Below are 22,260 nucleotides of genomic sequence, written 5' to 3'. Positions count from 1 at the left end.
TGTGATATTTTGCTCAGTGTTACCATGGTGAAAACTGACTAAAGGGTTTTTGGATTTCTCTCTGTCTTTTTTTTACTACCACATGTTAATCCACAACTTTCTCCAAATGAAAAGTTCCATTAAGAATTATAAATCAAAAGGGAAAGCAGAGCAAGCCATTTGCAAATAGTTTAAATGTTGATGCATTCTCCTTTCCTCCTGAACAAATGATTGCTGTTCACTTTCTCCCATGGAATTGCAAGATGTCATTGCTGTCCTGATGCATCCTAGGCTTCAAATTCCCCTCATGTGCTTTCTTCTAATGAGTGCTGGTAAATGAAAGACAACACAATGTGCTGTGGTTTTATGTCACCCCAGACACAAAATGTAAAAAGACTGTGGTGAAGTCTGCTTTTCAGGTTGGTGTAAAACTGATGGATATTGAAATAAACATATTTGGGCAAAAAGAAATGTTGCCATATGACATTTCATTGATCTTGATCTCTGATAGATAGAGATGAGAGTAGACAGTACTGATGAATATTTCTTTTAGAATATGGCTTTTATTAAGTAAACCTCTACTACTGCCCATCTTCTGCACAAACATAGGAACCCCACACTGTTCTGGACTTGCCAGAATCCTGAGTTCCCCTATTCAGGCAACCTCATCAATAACATAGCAGTGTCCTTAGTTTCTATCATTCTAGAATTTTGACAGTCAGGAACCAATTCAAAGCCTTTTCTGCATGGAGGTCTAAACTATTTGTAATGTCTTTGCATTATGCACTGGTTATGCAAGTCAGCATTCTGTTACTATAACACAACACCTGAGATAATCAATTTATACAGAGAGAACATTTATTTTGGTTCACAGTTTTCAAATTCCAATCTGTTTTGGATTGGCCTGAAGGCTTGCCCTATTTCAATGAGCACATGACAAGCGGTAGCAAGAATGTGGCAGAGGAAAGCCGCTGACCACATGGCCTGGAATTGGAAGAGATAGAGGAACAGATCAGCGTCCTACAATCCCTTTCAAGGGCAATTACCAAATGAACTAAGATTTCCCACTAGACCTTCCTCTTAGTATTTCTACCACCTTCCAATATCACCAAGCTGGGGACCAACCTTTAACACAGGGCCTTTGGGTGATACTTAATATTGAGACTGTAGCACTGGCCTTGAGGTCTTCCTCAGTTCTGGAGGCACTTTGTTGTCTAGATGACCTTGATGTAGCCTTGGTGTCATCCACATGTTGAGCCTCTTTGTCTACACTCTTAGGAGCAGGGAGTTGGAGGGGTCAGGTGGATGGTGCCCAGTGAAGGCCATGGCAGGACTCTCCTGAGCAGCAGTGGGCACTATATCAAGGGCCCGAGAGCCTGGCCTCCTCCATGCAGCCCTTTGACAACCTCAGCTTTCACAGGTTTTAATGCCACTCTTTCCTGGGGTCTCCCTTCAGGACCTCCCTGTCCTCAGGACTGTTCCTGAGGTTCCACATTGGATCAGCCTTTTAACGTTCATCAGGAAATCTCAGTTGTGTGAATATAACAGGGCACTTTCCCAATTATCTACAATAAGGGATTGTCTTTAATTTTAACAAACCAAATCTTATACCTTTAACATGTAACCTCACAAGTAATGCTTGGGGGGCCTTGTTGCCCTGGAAACTCACTTGCAGAGATGTGTTCTGAGGTGATGCAAATGAGACCAACTATGAAGATTTCCTGCCTTTTGGATGGTTCCTCTTTCCTTCCTGTCATCCTCAACTTACTGAAGTATTATACTCACACTGTATGAAATCCTAGAAATTCTAAACCCTATCTCATCTATGCCTGCAACCATAATGTCTAGTACAGTTCCTGAAAAGGGTTTGTCCTCTGTGAATTTTATATTAATAGAATGAAAATTAGGAGATGGTTGAAGGGAAAGAAGAGAGAGTTTGAGCCACAAAACTACACATGGGCTGGTTAACTAAGAGACTTTGAGGCAGAAAAAAACAGAAATCCAGACTCCTGGAGGTAGATCTTGACAATAAAAAATAGAGGATTTGAAATTAGCTTCCAAAAATGTGCCTGCACTTCCCAGTGTTCCAGGGGCAGTCTTCACAGTAGTCAAATGTGGTATATTTATAACTGAATGCTCTTCAGAGTTCAAGAAGTATGAAATCCTGTCATTTACAAGAAAATAAAGGGGACAGGCCCTTGTGTCCCATGAAAGAAGCCACACAGAAGCAAACACTGCATGTGCTCCTATGTGGAGGCCAAAGGAGCCTCAATCTACATACAGAATAGTGACCCTGGAGGCTGGGAAGGAGGCAGGAGGAGGAGGAGGAAGGGAGGCTGGATAACAGGTACAGGAACACAGGTGAATAGGAAGACCCAGTCCTGGTGTTGTACAGTGAGTGGGGGTGGGTGGTGACTGCAGTGCCCAGATCTTGTCATGTGTTTTATGACGATCTGAAGTGAGGAGCACAGACCTGGAAACATAAGGTAATGATATGGGGAAGAAAAGTTCCCTTAAGCTGTTTTGTTCAGCACACATTGTGTGCATGTGCAAAAAACATCACGTCACCGTATGGATATGTACAATCACTTGTCCATTAAATTAATATTTTAAAACTCCACTCAGCATTTGCCACTTTGTTGGACCATCTGATACACACTGTCTCTGGAGGTTTCTGGTCACTCCCTCATCATGTAGCAGGACCTTATGGTCACCAGGCAACCAGCTTGAGGTCACAAAGGGCAGGGCATGGTCCCTGATCTCATGTTAAGATGGCTCTAGAGAAGCTTTACTAAAGAGTAAATTAAGCTCAGAGGAATCAAGATCTTCTGATACAGACTCCTGCTTCTGGGGTTCTCCCCAACAAACAATCGCTCTGTCTCTGGGTGTTGCAGATTTAGGACTACAGCAAACACCAAAGTAAGGTATTTAAAGTCCCCTTGATGATTTTAATGTGATTTTCTCTGTGTACTCATGAAATTGAGCACATGTTCCCAAGTCATTTGTATTTATTCTTTTAGGTCACTGACTCAGGCACATTGACAATTTTCTTGCATTTCAAAAATGGTAATTGTTTTGAAATAATTTGTATATGCCTATTTTGACTTTTGGGATTTCATTTAATTTAAATTTAATTTATTCTAGGGTGAATCTTATTGTTCATATTTGAGGCTTGCAACCTGATTTTATAGGGTAAATATAAGTAGGTAAATAATTACAAATAATCAAGCAAATATCCACAATATACAAAAAAAAAAAACACTTTCCCCTAGTTTGAAAAAAAATTCTTATCAATTCTTTAAATTTATTTCTAAAAAATTATTCCAGTTCACTATACATGACAGCAGAGTGCATTTTGACACATTATGCATAAATGGATTATAACTTCTCATTCATCTGGTTTAAATGATGTAGTGTAGTAACGTAGGTCATATATATGTGTGCACATAGGGTAATAATGTCTCATTTACTCTATTATCATTTTTGACATACATAATTTAAAATATTTAATTCAATAATTTTCTTAATTGTGCAAATAGGGTATGGAATTAATTCAATTCATGTATACAGTGTGTAATGATCATGTCAGGATAGTCAACAAGTCTATTTTCTTAAACAATTTCAGAAACATGTATAATTAACATGTAATAATTGAATGTAGGTATGGGTGCAGTGTAATACTTTATTACTTGTGTGCATTAAAAGCTGAAAAAATGAAGATAATTAATGCTTCCATCTCTCTCTATCAACCTCTGCTCTGGATACTTTGAGCGCCACTTTTCTAGATATTCATTAAAAGATATAAAATCTTACTATGAACAGTTCACCTCATGTGTCAATTGAAGAACGTGTTCAATAAGCTTTAACTTTTTTTATATACAATTGTTATAAAATTGGCATCCTTGATCATATGGAGAGAACTGGAGGTCACTGTGTGAAGGGCAACAAGCCAGGCACAGAGAGACAAGTACGGCAGGACCTCACTCACATGTAGAAGGCACAGAAGTTGCTCTCACAGGAGCACAGAGCAGAATGCTGGTCCCCATATGCTGGAAAGTGTAAGGGAGCAGGAGGGACAGAGAAGGTTGGCCCCAGGGTACTAAGTTGTAGTCAAGTGTGTGGAATTGGTTCTGCTGTTCTGTCGCAAAGTACAGTCATGATAAGGTCCTGCATATTTCAAAAATGATGGAATCCAATATCCTTTGCATTTAGTGCTTTAAAATTATACATAATATTGGGAGTCATCTAGCTATAATCATAAAGCATGGAATACAATTGGTTCCAACTAAACCCCAAGTATGTCCCCTTTCTCTTTCCGCTCCTTGCCCTGTTTCACCTTCTTTTTTTCTACCAGTCTGGAGTGTGTTCACCACAATGAAATGATGAAGCTTGAGGAGGTAAATATGCTCACCTTGATCTGGTCATTACCCAGTTTAAAAGTATGGAAACATCATATAATGCCCTAAAAATATGTGACAATATAATTGCACCATTAAACATTTAATATCAAGAAAGTTAACCCCCCCAGTGCCTTTTATTCTGAAGTTAATCTTGGTAAATAAGCATAACCTCAGAACAATGTTGTGAGGAATAAATGAAGTGTGTGGAAATACTTTGTGGGTCCACAGAAAGTGTTCATGGTGCCAGGTGTGAATACGACATGTGTGCCTATGGATTTGTAATTTTTTAAAGAGTTGAGTCATCCACCCACACAAATCTACATGTACATACAAAATCATGTTTCATTTCGAAATTTGAGAGAAGTGACATGAAAAGAGCCAACTTTGAATGAGCATGAAATGAGAAGGGAGCTCAAGTCTTGGTGCCTAAAAGATTCTTATCTCTTCAAAGTCATACTCACCTCCTAAGGTAAGAGCCATAATTGGGTCCCTCATTAGAAATGTGAGTTATCAGATGCATGACATTGCGGGTATTGTTGGCAAAGAGTGATGAATACAGGAGGTGTTGTCTTATGTATTCACATTTTATACAAAAAGACCTCACTCTTCTGTTAAAGAGGGATAGAAAAAACTTCTAGAGAAACAAGAGACTGTCTCCCCAACATCAGTCAGTGTTTTGAGGACAAAAGATAACTAACCAGGGCAAGTTTCTTAGTTTCACACATGGAAGAAAACTATAACTCACAGGAGGGATATGGTAGTAGGTGGTTTGTACTTTGGGAAGATGGGGCCTGTAGATTGGTGGCAATATGGGCTGATGCACCTGACTCCACTCTGCTCCCTGAGGAATCCATGGAAACTCTTCCTGATTATAGACCAGTGTCCTGCAGGGAAATCAGGTGCTTAGAGGTTGCAGTATAAGGAAGGACAGGTGCCTAGTGAACACAAAGCTGTAGGCTGTGATTGCTCCTGCTCTCCCTGATTGCACACCCTTGGGATTTACTTTATTCTTCAGGATCTTCAAATCTGACATGAGGATCAAAGCTGGACCCATTCCAGTTCTCTTGTCTGGTATCAGAGTCTATCTCTGCACTTTCAACATCCAGGGAAGAACTGATGCATGAGCATGAAGACCCTCCCACCAGAGATGCTACCCAGGTGAGCCTGAGAGCCCAGCAGACACTGCAGGAAAATACTGAAGAGAATGAAGCCAGGAGCTTTCACCTGAGGTTCCCTGAGAGCCCAATTAGCCTGGCCTGCAGCCCAGAGATGGAGCTGTCCTTTGCCAGCTTAATTAATTTACTAATGGATTTATAAGATACCAAAAGTGTCCCAGAAATCAGCAACAAAGGGTCATTTTTGACCATCAACCTATTGTTTACAGAAGCTCATTTAGAAGATGGATGAGAGGTATGAAGTTAATGTAAGTCTGAGTACCTTTGCAAGGAAGGGGAATGGATCAACCCAGAATGAACAACAGAGGGATGTACCCTGGTGGGAGATCCTTTAAAAAATTACAATGGAGCATATTTCAGCATATTTTTAATATTTTTGGGAAAGATCCAGATTTAGGATTTTATTTTTGTAAATAAATCTCAGCATCAGAAACTCTTAATATAGATATATCACAGAATCTTCTTCCACTCTTGGTTTTATCCACATGAAAAATAAATTTACTTGATAAGTGAAAAATAGGTATGCTAAAGAGTTTTATATTATGATTATTGCATAACATGTCAAGGGAGTGCCTTGGAGGGATGTTGACTTCTCCATTTCACATTTTTAAAAATTCTTTGCTTTGAATTGGAGGATATTCTTTCCCATTCTTTTTTTCTTCTTTTTTCCCTGCATTTTTTCTTTCCAACAGCCTGTTTTTCACTGATTTTGATGTTGTACTTGTTCCTTTTCCATGAGCACAGCACCTATGTGGAGATGCATCTGTGGGGAGTGTCTGAAAGTCTACAGATTTTAGTATCTTCCAACAGATGCGTGTTTGTTATTGGGTTCCTGCCAGGGCTCTTCATTCTGAAGGATCTGACTCAACAATTTGATATTTTTTTCACTTGTAAATACCCACTTTATCAAAAATGCCAGTGAAAATTCTTCTGTTCTAATAAGTCAACTTTCCAACATATTTTCAAGTTATTTTCATTTCTCTCTTACGTCTCTGTGCCTCTTGATTTTCTACACTTTGACACACGTGTATTTCCAAAGCCAAGTCACCTTTGGCCAGCTGTTGGAAGGTGCTCTTCTTCATCATTTCACTAAAGATCATGTCCATCATCCACAAGTAAATTTGGATATATCTTTAGATAAATCATAACTTTAAATCCTACTTCCCAATCTTTTCTTTCCAAGAGTCTAGCAATTTATTTTAACATTTTTCCCAGTACCGTGATCTGATCACTATATAACATATAAATATATCAAAACATCACAATATACACAATAAACCTATACAGTTATTATGTCTATAACAAAATAACACTTATAAAAAAATTTTAAAAAACAAGATCAACCAGTAATTGATGTTACATACAAAAAAATGGAATCAAGGAAATGGTCAGTGATAAAGAGATTGAAAGCTCCTTAACCTGATTTGATCATGGTACAGCACACACATATATTGGATTATCACCTATAGACTCAGTGAACAGGCACAATGATGCTGTGTGAACTTTAATCAGGGAGAAAGAGGCCTGCTGTATCTGCCGTGAATCTAGGGAAACTCAATAGGTGAATTGAAAGGAGCAGCAACAGGAAGATAGATCTGCTGTTTCCTATTAAAAGTTCCCCACTTTGCTGTAGCTACTTTGGATATCTCCTGTTGTCAATTGTTGATTTTTGACCTTTGGTCATTTTTTCTAATGTGTATGAACTGTCAGACGCCTTGACATGAGGAAGAGGAAGAGTGGGAGGAAGGAGGGGAAGGAGGGAAAGTACTGGGGACTGAAGGGGAGCAAAACAGATTTCCTGCATGTGAGATTGTGCCAAAATGACCCCAACAGGGCTGGGGCTGGGGCTCAGGGGCAGAGCGCTTACCTGGCATGTGTGAGACACTGGGCTGGATCCCCAGCACCACAAAAAAAGTAAGTAAATAGAATACAGGTATTGTGTCCACCTACAAATAAAATACTTTCAAAAAATAGCCCCAACCGTATGTATCACTGCAATGAAATAATAAAAACATTTATAAACTAGGTTAAAAAAAAAAAAAACAATGATTACTTTGGACTTTTAGAAAACATACTTTTATTGTTTATAGTTTTTGCTGGGCACTCAGTGAGGTTCACTGGGTTTGGAACTCTGCCAGGACCAAGGCAGTCTTTCCCTCCTGGAGAAGAGACACCTGGTTTTGCAAGGTCCTGTTCCCCTGGGTCCACGTTAGCTCTGTCTCTGCCCTCAACTCTTCATGTTCTGTCCACCCCTTTGCCTTCTCTCTCATTTTCTCTCACTCCCCATCCTTCTCTATTTCTCTTCCTCCCTCTGTTGACTGCACAGATTTTCATGCTCCTTTGTAAACACAGGGAAGAGGAGCAGCATTCTTAAGTGGGTCTGCTCATTTGTTCATGGAAAGTGTGTTGATTGGACTCTCCAGGTGCCCTGTCCACATTCTGTAGGGAAAATATCATCGCAGCTGTATTGTGGACACTCACAGCCTTGTCAGTGGGATTGGGATGAGAGCCATGGCATAAATTAGGCCTCAAGTCCAGGGTGTGTTGTGTGTTCCTGTGTGTGTGTGTGTGTGTGTGTGTGTGTGTGTGTGTTTATGTGCCTCATGGAGGGCTCAGAGAAGGAGTACATGAGCTTATACATTGTAGGGTGACTCTTAGCAGCAAGAGGTCAGAACTTAACCCTCAGGTCTTAGCAAGGATGGAATCCTTTGCAATTCACAGAATGTGTTTGCAGTACATTTAAGGGGATAAGAGGTTCAGGGTATGGATGAAGGACTCCCTGTACCTTGTAGCCTCAAATAGCAATGAGGCCAGATCATTCCTCAACATTCTCTGACACCATCTTATCACTCTCCTACTTGATCCTTCTGTGGCCAAGGGCTTTCTTTTAAGCCTTGTTTTTCCAAAACAAGCATGTTCCTCAGGAATGACTGTTCCCCAGTGAAGACCACACCACTGAGGATGACTTGCGGCTCCTGCCCTGCCTTCCTTGTGGTCTCTGTTTGGATGCCCCTTTTCCTGCTTGTTTTCCCTGAACTGGTATAAAAGTACAACTTACCTCTCTACTCTTTATTTTTCCTCTTAGTACCCATCACCATGGGACATATTAAGTGATTTTAACCATTTTTGCTTATGTTCTTTCCCTCTCTTTGGATAATGGAGCCTTTTTTTAACCTCATAGAGATTACTAATACAATGCCTGGAACGGAGTTGGTACTCAATAATTAGTTGTTTCTTTATATTTAATGACTTAATTATACAACATTATTAGTATAACTTTATATTTCCATGAATTTATAAATTGTGTAATAATTGTATAAGTGTAATTAGTTAATCACCTGAAACATTTAACACTTCTCTGTGGTGGAACATTGAATCCTCCACTCTAACTATTTTAAAATATGTAATATATTATTGTTAATTATAATTTCCTACAGTGCATTACAACACCAGAAGTCATTCCTCTTCTCTAATTGTGTGTTTGTTGCTCACCTTGAGAAGCTTCTCTAAATCCCTTTGTCCCCACCACGCTCCTCAGCTTCTGGTGACCATCTTGCTCTGCTGCACTTCTGTGACATCATCTTTTACAGAATCTGCCTATGGATGATGTCATGCAGCTTTAGTGTTCCTGTACCTGGCTTATTTCAGTTCACATAATGTCCCCCAGGTTCATCCAGGTTGTCCTCGATGAAAGGATTTAATCTTTTATAAACAGCTGAGTATTATTCCACTGTGAACTATACACATACAAATGGCCAATAGCCATATGAAAAATACTCAATGCCAATTATCAAGTTGCCATAGAATAATATCTTATTCCAGTTAGACGGTCTATTATAAAATGTTCAAAGATAATAAGGGCCAGTGAGTATGTGGAGGAAAAAATACTCCTTATTCAGAGTTGTTTGGAATGCAAATTAATGAAGTCATTATGGAAAACAATACGGACATTCTATAAAAATTAAAAGTAGATATCACATGATGCAGCAATCAAAGTATTGGGATATAGTCAGAGGAAATGAAATACGTGTAGTAGGATATATCTGTCCTTCCATGTTTACTGATGCTCTGTTCACTGTAGCAAATTACAGGAACCACCAGAGTGCACATCAGGGGTGCTCCTTTTATACTTCTAAAGGCACTATTAATGTTCCCTTTAGAATTCTGAAATACATGACTTCCTAGTAAAACCGTGAGTGTAAAAGTGGAATTCATCAACAGAGATGGCACAGCATCCTTTAGGGGGACACGACACATGCACGTTCTGTAGAAACTAATTATATTTTTTCCATTGTTTTTTTTTTCTTTTTGTTTATTGTGAGGCTAATGATGGTATCATGGGCCTTGCACATGTTAGACAAGCACTCCTCCACTGAGCTACACACCCATTCCTAAAATTAATTTCTTTACAGCAAGATATGTATTGTCTAACTTCAATGATGTAATACCTGTCTATGGGAAAATTACTTATGCTCTTTTTCTAATTTCTGGTAGTCACATGCATTTGGAATCAGGGAATGATACTCACCTTTTAGAATTCCTTCTTCTGGGACTTGCAGAGGACCCAGAACTGCAGCCCCTCCTCTTTGGCCTTTTCCTGTCCATGTACCTGGTCACTGTGCTGGGGAACCTGCTCATCATCCTGGCTGTCATGTTAGACTTTCACCTGCACACGCCCATGTACTTCTTCCTCTCCAACCTATCCTTTGTGGACATATGCTTCACCTCTACCACCATCCCCAAGATGCTGGTGAACATCCAGACACAGAGCAAGGTCATGACCTATGCAGCCTGCATCACCCAGATTCATTTTTTTGTACTCTTTGTTGGGTTGGATGTCTTCCTTTTGACTGTGATGGCCTATGATCGGTTTGTGGCCATCTGTCACCCCCTGCACTATATGGTCATCATGAAACACAGGCTCTGTGGATTGCTAGTTCTGGTGTCCTGGGTTGTGAGTTTTTTACATGCATTGTTACAAAGCTTAATGGTGTTGCAGCTGTCCTTCTGCACAGACTTGGAAATTCCACACTTTTTCTGTGAACTTAACCAGGTGGTTCAGCGTGCCTGCTCTGACACCTTTCTTAATGAGGTGGTGATATATTTTGCTGCTCTATTTCTGGCTGGTGGCCCCCTCGTTGGCATCCTTTACTCTTACTTCAAAATAGTGTCCTCCATCCATGCAATCTCATCAGCTCAGGGCAAGTACAAAGCCTTCTCCACCTGTGCATCTCACCTCTCTGTGGTCTCCTTATTTTTTGGCACAAGCCTAGGTGTGTACCTCAGTTCTGCTGTGACCCAAAACTCACACTCCATTGCAACTGCTTCTGTGATGTACACTGTGGTCACCCCCATGCTGAACCCCTTCATCTACAGTCTGAGGAACAAGGACCTCAAGAGTGCTCTGAGAAGAATCTGAGAGAGAAAGATAAAAGTGTCAATTGTATTGAGACTGAATAAGTGCCCCTGATTGCAGAGCTCAGAGCCTCCAAGTCAGAATCTGAGATTCTTTATCAGATTCTGGAAGCAGAACTTGCTCCTTCTCCTTTATTCTTGCATTTCCATTTCTTTGATTTTGACTCCTGCATACAATTTCACTGAATCATTATTTTTTGCACATTCTGATCTCTATGAAATTCAATCCTTTTCCTTTGTCATTTCTGAACATTCTCATAATATTCCCATCTTTGGATGAGAAATTCTTGAGAATTCTCATGTGTTCCATGAGATATAACTTTAGAAATAAATAAGTAAATATCATGACATATGTCTTGATATTTACTTATTTATTTTACTAAAATAGTCATGATTTATATTCATATGTGAAAATATTTATCAAATAAGGCTGTTTTCATAATTTTATTGTGGAGCCAAATCTGAGAAAAAAAAATATTTTTAGTCCTATGGATTGAACCCAAGGGTGCTTAACCACTGAGCCATATCCATAGACATTTCTGGCTTTTATTTGAGATAGTGACTTGCTAAGTTGTTTAGGGCCTCACTAAATTTTTGTGGATGACTTTAAACTTTGATCCTCCTGACTCAGCCTCCTGAGTCACTGGGATTAGAAGCATGCACCACCATGCCTGACAGAGAATAAATCTTCAATGGTGCATTCATGATGTTTTTTCCTGTATTACTTCCAGAATTTCCAATCTTCATAAGGTAGCCTTTAACACACCATGGTGTTAGCTGGTCATTAGGTCTTATACTCAACTTTTTGGATCTTGTTTATTTTTCAGCATGGTGTCCACAGTGTGTAACATGGACATGGACAAAACAGGTTCCCAGAGTTATCTACTTTGCTTTTTTGACAGGCATATATTTCTATGCACTAGACAACATTTTTGAAATGATAGAAATATATTAATGGTTACTAGATTAACGATTCAAAGGACTAGACTCTAGATTATTGGTTCAAAGGTCCAGGCTCTGGGCATGGAGGGGAGTAGATAGGGCTGTAACAGGGCAAAACTTGGGACACATGACTGATGGGAGCTATTCTGTATTTTATTTTGAATATCATAAATTATTGTAAATGTTAGGTTCAGCATGACATTTCCACACCTGCCCACAGGGTGCACTGATCAAATCCAGCCTCCCTTATCCACCCTCTCCAACCCCTTCCCAACATCTAGTAATCTCTATCCTATGTTCAGGGTGACATTTTACTTTTTTTTTTAAACCTCCACTTGAGACATCATGAACTACTTGTCTTTCGGTATCTGCCTTCTTCACTGAGCACAATATCCTCCAGGTGCATCCACATTACCCCAAATAACAGGATTTATTTTTTACATATGGCTGAATATGTTCAAGTTGTATATATGCCACGTTTCTTTCCTCCTCTCATCAGGTGATGGGCACTTGGGCGACTTCATAGTGTAGCTATTGTGAATGATGCTACAGTAAACATGGCCATGGACAATTCTCTTTGCTGTGATTTCATTTCCTTGTTATCAGTGTAAATACCTGGCTGTGTTATTTTGCTCAGTGTTACCATGGTAGAAACTCACGAAGGGGTCTTTGGATTTCTCCCTGTCAGTTTTTACTACTGCCCATTAATCTACAATTTTCTCCAATTAAAAGTTCCATTAAAATTATAAATAAAAAGTGATTGACATCTGAGGAAGCCATTTATAAACTGTTCACATTTTGATGTGTTTCCCTTTCCTCTTGAACCTGTGATTGCTGTTCACTTTCTCCCATGTAACTGTAAGCTGTCACTCCTGTCATGGTGCATCCTGTGCTTAAAATTATCCTGTGTATTTCTTCAATCAAGAGCAGGTAAATGAAAGAGAACACCGACTTGTTGATAATGTGCTGTGGCTTTCTGTCAATCCAGATATAAAACGTACAGAAGACTGTGGTGAAGTTTGCTTTCTGATTGGTGTATAAATGTTGCATATCAAAATAAACAGATTTGAGACAATGAAGAAATGTTGGCTTCTGATTTTCATTGCTCTCACTCTCTGCTGTGTAGGTATTAGGGGATACGGTACAGATGGAAGTGTGATTTACACTGTGGCTTTTACTACTTAAGAACCTCTCCTACTGCCTCCCTTCTGCACACACATGGGAAGCCCACACTGTTCTGAGATCTTGCCAGAGTCCTGAGTTCCTCTGTTCAGGCAATCTCACCAATAACATAGCAGGGTATTTAGTATCTATCATTCTAGGTCTTTATCTTTTGAAACTCATACACACACCTGAAATCAAGAACCATCATTTGGTCCCTCATTATAAAAATGTATGTTCATTCCCAGCATGAAATTTCTGGTATCATCAGCAAAGTGTGATGAGTTCAGGAGGTGCTGTCTTGTGGTTTCACATTTCAAAAAACACAGCTCACTCCTCTGTTAAAGAGGGACAGAGAAAACTTCTGGAGATGCCAGAGACTGTGTCCCCAATGTGAGTCAGTGTTTTGAGGACAGAGATAAATAACCAGGGAAGGTTTCTTAGTTTTCGACATGGTAAGAAAAGTGGAGCACAAAGGGTGGATGTTGTGATGGGTGGTGGGATATCAGGAAGGTGAGGCTCATGGATTGGTTGTAAAAAGGGGCAGATTAATAGCACTTTGATCTCAGGGGATCTATGCAAACTCTTCCTTTCCTGATTATAGACCAGAGTTCTGCAGGGAAAACAGGTGCCTAGAGGTTGCAGTATAAAGAAGGACATGTGCCTAATGAGCAGATAGAGAAAGCTGTGGGATGTGATTGCTCCTGCTCTCCCTGAGTGCACACCCTGGGGCATACTTTATTCTTCAGGATCTTGAGATATGACTTGAGGACCAAAGCTGGACCCATTTCTGTTCTCTTTTCTGGGGTTAGAGCCTCACTCTGCACCTTCAACCTCCAGGGAAGAACTGATGCATGTTCATGAAGACCCTCCCACCAGAGATGGAACCCAGGTGAGTCTGAGGACCCAGCAGACTCTACAGGAGAGGACTGAAGAGAATGAAGGCAGGAGCTTTCACCTGAGGTTCCCTGAGAGCCCAAGTAGCCTGGCCTGCAGCCCAGAGATGGTGGTGTCCTTTGCTAGCTTAATTAATTTATTAATGGATTTATAAGGTACTAAAAAGGAGAAGTGACCAAGAAATCAGGAATACAGGGTCACTGTTGACCATTAACTTATGGTAACGGAATCTCAATTAGAAGAGGGATGAGAGGCACAAGTGGTTCAAATAAAGTAAAATGTAAGTCTGCTTACCTTTACAATGAAGGGGAATGGGTAAATCCAGTACTGAGTATGGAGAGATATGCACTGGAGGGAGCTCATTTTTTTTAAAAAAAGTTATAATGGAACATATTTCAGCACAGTTTCATATTGGTGAGGAAGATCTGATTTAGGAATTTTTGTAAATAAATTCCTGCAGGAGAAAATCATGATATAGATATTTCATTGAATCCCCTTCCTCTCTGGGTATCCACATGGAAAATGAACTAACCTAATAAGTGAAGATGCGTATGCCACAGAATTTTTCGTTGCAAGTATTTCACAACCTGTCAAGATGAAGTCAGCGGGATGGCCGTCGACTTCTCTATTTCAAATTGTTAAGACCCTTTGCTTAGGGTTGGAGTGTATTCCCTCTCATTCTATTTATTTTAATTCTTTAGATATTTTTTTCACTGATTTTGCATATTGTCCCAGGTTTCATTTACATAAGCACAGCACATAAGTGGAGATGTATCTGTGGGGAGTCTCTGAAAGTCTACAGATTCTAATGTTTTCCAGTAGACCAGTGTTTGTTATTGGGATCCTGGCAGGGTTTTTCATTCTGAAAGATGTGACTCAACACATATTTCTTGACTTGTGAATCCTTGCTTTAAACGAAAATGCTGGTGAAAGTTCTTCTGCACTCCTTGCACTAATAAGTCAACTTTTCAACATATTTCCAACTTCTTTTCATGTGTCTCTTAGGTCTCTGTGCCTCTTGATTTTCCACAATACAATACAGGGATTGCTCCTCATCATTTTACTGTAGATCATATTCACCATCCACAAGTATATTGGAGTTTGTTTCTCTTTAAATATGAAAGATTCAATCATAAGTTTTTATTCTACTTCCTTATCTTTTATTTCCAAGGCACAAGCAATTTGTTTTTACATTTTCTTGCTAGTACTCTTTTTTGATCATTATGCAATATTCTCATGTATCAAAACAACACAATATGCCCCATAAACATATATAATTATTATGTCTAACAAAATAACATGTACAAAAAAATTTAAAAAGCCCCAAACCCAAGAACGATCATGAAATAATGCCACACACACACACAAAACAAGCAAAGTAATGGTAGAACTTAAGGAGATTGAAACACTAATTACCCTGATGTGATCGTCACACAGCACATAGATATATGGAATTATCACATATATACTCAGTGAATAGGCACAATGATTCTGTAATAATTTTAAAATAGTGAGAAAAGGCCTGCCTTATCTGCAACATAACTAGGGACAAGACAATAGGTCAGGTGAAAGGGGCAGAACTAGGGAAGACAGATCTGCTATTTCATATTCAATGTTCCCCACTTTCCTGTAGGTACCTTGGATATCTCCACTTGTGAATTCCTGATGTTTGACATTGGTCCTTTTTTTTTCTTTTGAAGTGTATGGTCTGTCAGGTGCCTTGACACAAGGAAGAGGAACAGTGGGAGGGAGGAGAGGAGGGAAAACGGAGGTACTGGGGACTAAAGTGGAGCAAAGTAGATTCCCTGCAGGTGAGTCTGTGTCAAAATGACCCCAACAGGGCTGGGGCTAGGACTCAGGGACAGAGCACTTGCCTAGCAGGTGTGGGTACTGGGTTCAATTCTCAGAAAAAATAAGTAAATAAAATACAGGTATTGTGACTATCTACAATTAAAAATATTCAATGACCCCAACATTATGTATCACTGAAATGCAATAATGAAAACATTTAAAATGTAGATTGAGAAAATGATGTCACTACTTTGGTGTTTTGGGCAAATGTATTTTGCTGCTTAAAGTTTGTGCTGGGCACTCAGTGAGGGTCACTAGGATTGGAATACTGCCAGGACCAAGGCAGCCTTTTCCTCCTGGAGAAGAGATACCTGGACTTGCAAGGTCCTGTTCCCCTTTGTCCACATCAGCTCACTCTATCTCTGCCCTCACCTCTTCAGGTTCTGTCCACCCCTTTGCCTTCTCTCTCCTTTTCTCTCACTCCCCCATCCTTCTCTATTTCTCTTTCTCCCTCTGTTAACTGCACAGCTTTTCATGCTCCTTTTTAAACACAGAAAAGAAGTATTATTTTTTTTATTTCTTTCATACATGACAAAAGTGGAAAGCAATACATTCATAATTACCAATTCACAGCACAATTTTTCATAACTCTGTATATAAAGTATGTTCACAACAAATTATGCCATTATACGTGGGCTCTCTTATTGATAGTTTTTTTGCATTACACTTCTTAATACACCTTTATACCACAATTTGTCATATCTGTGTTTGCATATTAGGTGGGTTCACTCATTTGTTCATGGAAAGAGTGTCAAGTGGACTCTCTAGGTACCCTGTCCACATTCTTCAGGGAAAAGACAAACTTAGCTTGTTTTGTGGAAGCTCACAACCTTATCAGGTTGACTGGGGCAGAGAGGACGTGGTATAAATCAGGCTATGAGAGTGTGTGAGTGTGTGTGTTTGCCTCATGGAGGGCTCAGAAAAGGCGACCTGATGTTATATATTCCAGGGTGATTCTTAGCAGCTAGAGGCCAGAACTTATCCTCAGGTGGTAGCAAGGAGGGAATCCTTTTGCAATCCACAGAATGTGTTTGCAGCAAATCTAAGAGCAAGAGGTTCAGGGTGTGGATGTACCTTGCAGCCTCAGAGAGTAGTGAGGCCAGCTCACTCTTTAATATTCTCTGACACCATCTCTATTCACTCTTCATCTTTTTCCTCCTCCTTGCCAACAGCGTTCTTTTGTGCCTCAGTTTTTTTTTTTGAAACAAGCATGTTCCTTAGGACCTGTGCACTGACTGTCCCCAATGAAGACCACTCCACTGAGGATGATTGGTGGCTCCTGCCCTGCCTTCCTTGTGGTCTCTCTTTGGATGCCCCTCTTTCTGCTGGTGTTCCCTGCATTGCTGTAAAACTATAACCTCCTCTGCTCTTTCTTTTTCCTCTTAGTACCCATCACCATGATACATATTAAGTGATTTTAAACATTTTTGCTTATATGCTTTCCCTCTCTTTGGATAATGTGGACTTCTGTGTTTTAACTCATATAGATTACTGATCCAATGCGTGGAACATACTTGGTACTCAGTAATTAGTTTTTGCTTTATTTTTAATTGACATATAATTATACAAGTTCACAAAAATAACTTTATATCTACATATATGTATAAATTGAATAATAATTGAACAAGTATAATTGGCTTAATTTTATGAATCATTTATCATTTCTCTGTGACAAACATTCAAAGTCCTCCCCTCTATCTATTTTAAAATAGGGAACATGTTATTTTTAACTATAATTACCCTACTGTGCAATACATCACCAGAAGCTATTCCTCTTCTCTTACTGTAATTTTTTTCCCCTTGAGGAGCTTCTCCTCATCCCTTTGAGCCCAGAATGCACCTCAGCTTCTGGTGACCATCATGCTATGTTGACATTCTATGAGATAAAATTTCTCAGAATCCACACAGGAATGTTATCATGTAGCTTTAGTGTACCTGTACCTGGCTGATTTCACTTCATAAATGTCCCCAGGTTCATCTATGTTGTCTCCAATGATAAGATGCATCATTTCATTAATAGCTGTTATTATTCCACTGTGTATCTGTACCACTTACACATGGGCAATAGCTGTGTGAAATGTGCTCAAAATTGCTAATTATCTGGGAAATGCTAATCAAAACTATGGTAGACTGTGGACTAACTTCAGTTGGAAGGGCTAATATCAAAAAAGACAAGGATATCAAGGGCCAATGTGTATGGGTGGAGAAAAGGAATCCTGACCTGGAGTTGGTAGGAATGCAAGTTATTGAAGCCATTATGGAAAACATTATGGAGAATCCACAAAATTAAAATACTATTATCACTTGATGTAGGAATCCTATTACTGGGTATGTGGCCAAAGAAAATGAAATGGGTATTTTGAAGAGATCTGCCATTCCACATTGACTAATGCACAATTCACTGTAGCCAAAACACAGAAACAACCAACATGCTCAGGAGGGGTGCTCAATTTACACTTCCCAAAGGCCTGAATAACTTTCTTATTAGAATTCTGAAATGCAAGACTTCCTAGTCAAACCTTCAGAATGAAACAGGAATTCCTCTTCAGAGGTGACACAAGATCCCTTAGGGGACAAGTGCTACACATGTTCTATAGAAGTTATTTTTTCCCCATTCTCTTGGCATTTCTCTATTTTTTTTTTTTTTGAGGTATGTGGATGGTAACCAGAGCCTTGCATATGTTAGGCAACCACTCCAACATGACCTACACACACATCATTAAAATTATGTTTTATAGCAAAATATGTATTGTTTCATTTCAATTATGTAAGTAATACCTGTCTGTAAAAAATAGTTATGCTCTTTTTCTCATTTCTGGTAGTCACATGCATATGGAACCAGGGAATGATACTCAACATTTAGAATTCCTTCTTCTGGGACTTGCAGAGAACCCAGAACTGCAGCCCCTCCTCTTTGGCCTTTTCCTGTCCATGTACCTGGTCACTGTACTGGGGAACCTGCTCATCATCCTGGCCACCATCTCAGACTCCCACCTACACACACCCATGTACTTCTTCCTCTCCAACCTGTCCTTTATGGACATCTGCTTCACCTCCAACACTGTCCCAAAGATGCTGACGAACATCCAGACACAGAGCAAGGCCATTACCTATGCAGGCTGCATCACCCAGATTCACCTTTTTGTACTCTTTGCTGGGTTGGATGACTTCCTTTTGACTGTGATGGCCTACGACCGGTATGTGGCCATCTGTCATACCCTGCACTACATGGTCATCATGAACCGCAGGCTCTGTGGATTGCTAGTTCTGGTGTCCTGGGTTGTGAGTGTCCTACATGCATTATTACAAAGCTTAATGATATTGCGACTGTCCTTCTGCACAGACTTGGAAATAATCCCACACTTTTTCTGTGAACTTAACCAAGTGATTCAACATGCCTGCTCTGACACCTTTCTCAATGAGGTGGTGATATATATTGCTTCTTTCTTGCTGGCTCTTGGCCCCCTCATTGGCATCCTTTACTCTTACTTCAAAATAGTGTCCTCCATCCGTGCAATCTCATCAGCTCAGGGAAAGTACAAAGCCTTCTCCACCTGTGCGTCTCACCTCTCTGTGGTCTCTTTATTTTATGGCACAACCCTAGGTGTGTACCTCAGTTCTGCTGTGACCCAAAACTCACACTCTACTGCAACAGCCTCAGTGATGTACACTGTGGTCACCCCCATGCTGAACCCCTTCATCTACAGTCTGAGAAACAAGGACATCAAGAGTGCTCTGAGAAAAATTTGTGACACAGGAAGATGAAAGTGATAATTGTGCTGAGACTGAATAAGTGCCCATGATTTCAGGGATCAGAGCTTCAGTAGCAGAATCCGCAATTCTTCACTGGAATGTGGAAGCAGGACTGGATCCTTCTATGTTAACACAGAGTTTCCATTTCTTTGATTTCAACTTTGACATACAATCCCACTACACATTTCACTTTATTGCACACTGTGATCACTATGAAATTCAACCCTTTCCCCTGTCATTTCCAACTTTCCCAAATTATTCCCACTTTGGATGAGAAATACTTGAAAATTCTCATTTATCCCAAAAGATATATTTTTAGAAATAATCTCAAATGACTTATGTCATGCTAAGGAATTGTTCATTTTGCTTAAAATATGCATAATTACTATTCACATGTGTAAAACTGAATATAACAACTAAAGTTAATTTTAATAATTTTATTGTGAAAGTAAATCTGAGAAAATAAAATTTGATACTGTGGATTGAACCCAAGGCTGTTTAACCACTGAGCCATAGGCAAAGCCCTTTCTGTTTTTTGTTTGAGACAGTGTCTTGCTATGTTGCTTAGGGCCTTACTACATTGCTGAGGAAGGCTTTGATATGTGATCCCCCTGCCTCAGACTCCTGAGTCACTGGGATTGCAAGTGTGCACCATGCATGGATGAGAATAGATATTCAATTTTGTATTTTTGATTTTTTTCCTATATTGTTTCCAAAACCTCCATTTTTGATAAGTTAACCCTTAAATTCCCAAGGTATTAGCTGGTCATTAGGTTTTATTCTCATTTTTGGATTGTGTTTCTATTTCAGCGTGGTGTCTAGTGTGCCTAACATAGTCGTGGGCAAAACAGGTCATGTCCCCAGAGGTATCTACTCCACCATTTTTTCCCAGTAGCATATTTTTATGTGCTAGACAACACTTTTGAGATGCTAGCAATATATAAATGGTGAGCAGATTGACGGTTCTGGGGGGCCAGGCACTGGGCAGGGAGAAAGGTGGATGGGGCTGTAACAGGGCAAAACTTGGGATCCTTGACTCCTGGGAACTGTTCTGTTTGTTATTTTGATGAGCGTAAATAACTGTAAATATTAAGGAGGTTCAGTGTGATATTCCCACACATGCCCACGGTGAACACTCATCAAATATAACCATCCATTATCCACCCTCTCCAACCTGATGTATAGTAATCGGTATTCTATATTCAAGTTAGCATTTATTTTATTTTATTTTTGTCTTCTTCATTTGAGAGAGACCATGAAATACTTTTGGTATCTGCCTTATTCACTTAGCACAATGTGCTCTGGTTCCATCCACATTGGCCTAAATGACAGGATTTCATCCTACATAAGGATAAATGATGTTCCATGTTGTATATATGCCACGTTTTTTTTTCCCTTCACTCCTCTGGTTATGGGTACTTAGATTGACTCCCTATCTGAGCCTGTGTGAATGATGTTGTAAGACATGAGCAGTGAGCTTCTCCTTGCTCTGTGTGTTCACTTCCTGGTTAGCAGCACTGATAAGTTGCCAGTGATATTACCATGGTGTTACCATGGTGCAATCTTACTAAAGCTTCTTTGGATTTCTCTCTGTCTTTTTTTTTACTACAACATGTTAATCCACAACTTTCTCCAAATGGAAAGTTCCATTAAGAATTATAAATAAAGAGGGAAAGCAGAGCAAGCCATTTGTACATAGTTTAAATGTTGATGCATTCTCGTTTCCTCCTGAACTCATGATTGCTGTTCACTTTCTCCCATGGAATCGCAAGCTGTCATTGCTGTCCTGGTGCATCCTAGGCTTCAAATTCCCCTCATGTGCTTTCTTCTAATTAGAGCTGGCAAATGAAAGAGAACACCATCTTGATGACAATGTCAACCCACACACAAAATGTAAAAAGACTGTGGTGAAGTCTGCTTTTCAGGTTGGTGTAAAAATGTTGGATATTGAAATAAACACATTTGTGACAAAAAGAAATGTTGGCATATGACAATTCATTGATCTTGATCTCTGCTACATCAAGATGAGAGAAGACAGTACTGACGAATATTTCATTTAGAATATGGCTTTCACTTAAGTAAACCTCTTCTACTCCCCACCTTCTGCACAAACATAGGAACCCCACACTGTTCTGGACTTGCCAGAATCCTGAGTTCCCCTATTCAGGCAACCTCATCAATAACATAGCAGTGTACTTAGTTTCTATCATTCTAGAATTTTGACAGTCAGGAACTAGTTCAAAGCCTTTTCTGCAAGTGGGTGTAAACTATTGGTAAGGTCCTTGCATTATGCACTTTCTATGCGAGTCAGCATTCTGTTACTCTAACACAACACCTGAGATAATGGATTTATAAGGAGAGAACATTTATTTTGGCTCACAGTTTTCAAGATTCCAATCTGTTTTGGATTGGCCCCATGGCTTGACCCTATTGGAATGAGCACATGACGAGGGGTGGCAAGAATGTGGCAAAAGAAATCAGCTGACCTCATGGCCTGGAAGTTGAATAAATTGATGAACAGATGGGGGTCCTACAAGCCCTTTCAAGGGCAATTCCAAAATGAACTAAGATTTCCCACTAGACCTTCCTCTTACTATTTCTACCATCTTCCAATAGCACCAATCTGGGGATCAAGCTTTAACACAGGGCCTTTGGGTGACACTTAGGATTGAAACTCTAGCACTGGC

At 39.7% G+C, this 22,260-nt stretch overlaps 2 protein-coding genes across 2 annotated transcripts; both read left to right on the top strand.

The window, feature by feature from the left end:
* Positions 1 to 10,157: 10,157 nt before the first annotated feature.
* LOC114107902 (olfactory receptor 7A10-like) lies at positions 10,158 to 10,973 on the top strand. The gene has a single exon (XM_027955388.2). It carries the CDS (start codon positions 10,158 to 10,160, stop codon positions 10,971 to 10,973), a length of 816 nt encoding a protein of 271 aa, XP_027811189.1.
* Positions 10,974 to 18,652: 7,679 nt separating this feature from the next.
* Positions 18,653 to 19,585, top strand: LOC114107712 (olfactory receptor 7A5-like). The gene has a single exon (XM_071619073.1). The coding sequence runs from the start codon at positions 18,653 to 18,655 to the stop codon at positions 19,583 to 19,585; it is 933 nt and encodes a 310-aa protein (XP_071475174.1).
* Positions 19,586 to 22,260: the final 2,675 nt, after the last annotated feature.

The sequence above is a fragment of the Marmota flaviventris genome, chromosome 1 (assembly GCF_047511675.1).
Source record: "Marmota flaviventris isolate mMarFla1 chromosome 1, mMarFla1.hap1, whole genome shotgun sequence".
Classification (NCBI taxonomy): Eukaryota; Metazoa; Chordata; class Mammalia; order Rodentia; family Sciuridae; genus Marmota; species Marmota flaviventris.
Note: the sequence above shows the minus strand (reverse complement) of the source record. Positions and strands in the feature narration are given on the sequence as shown.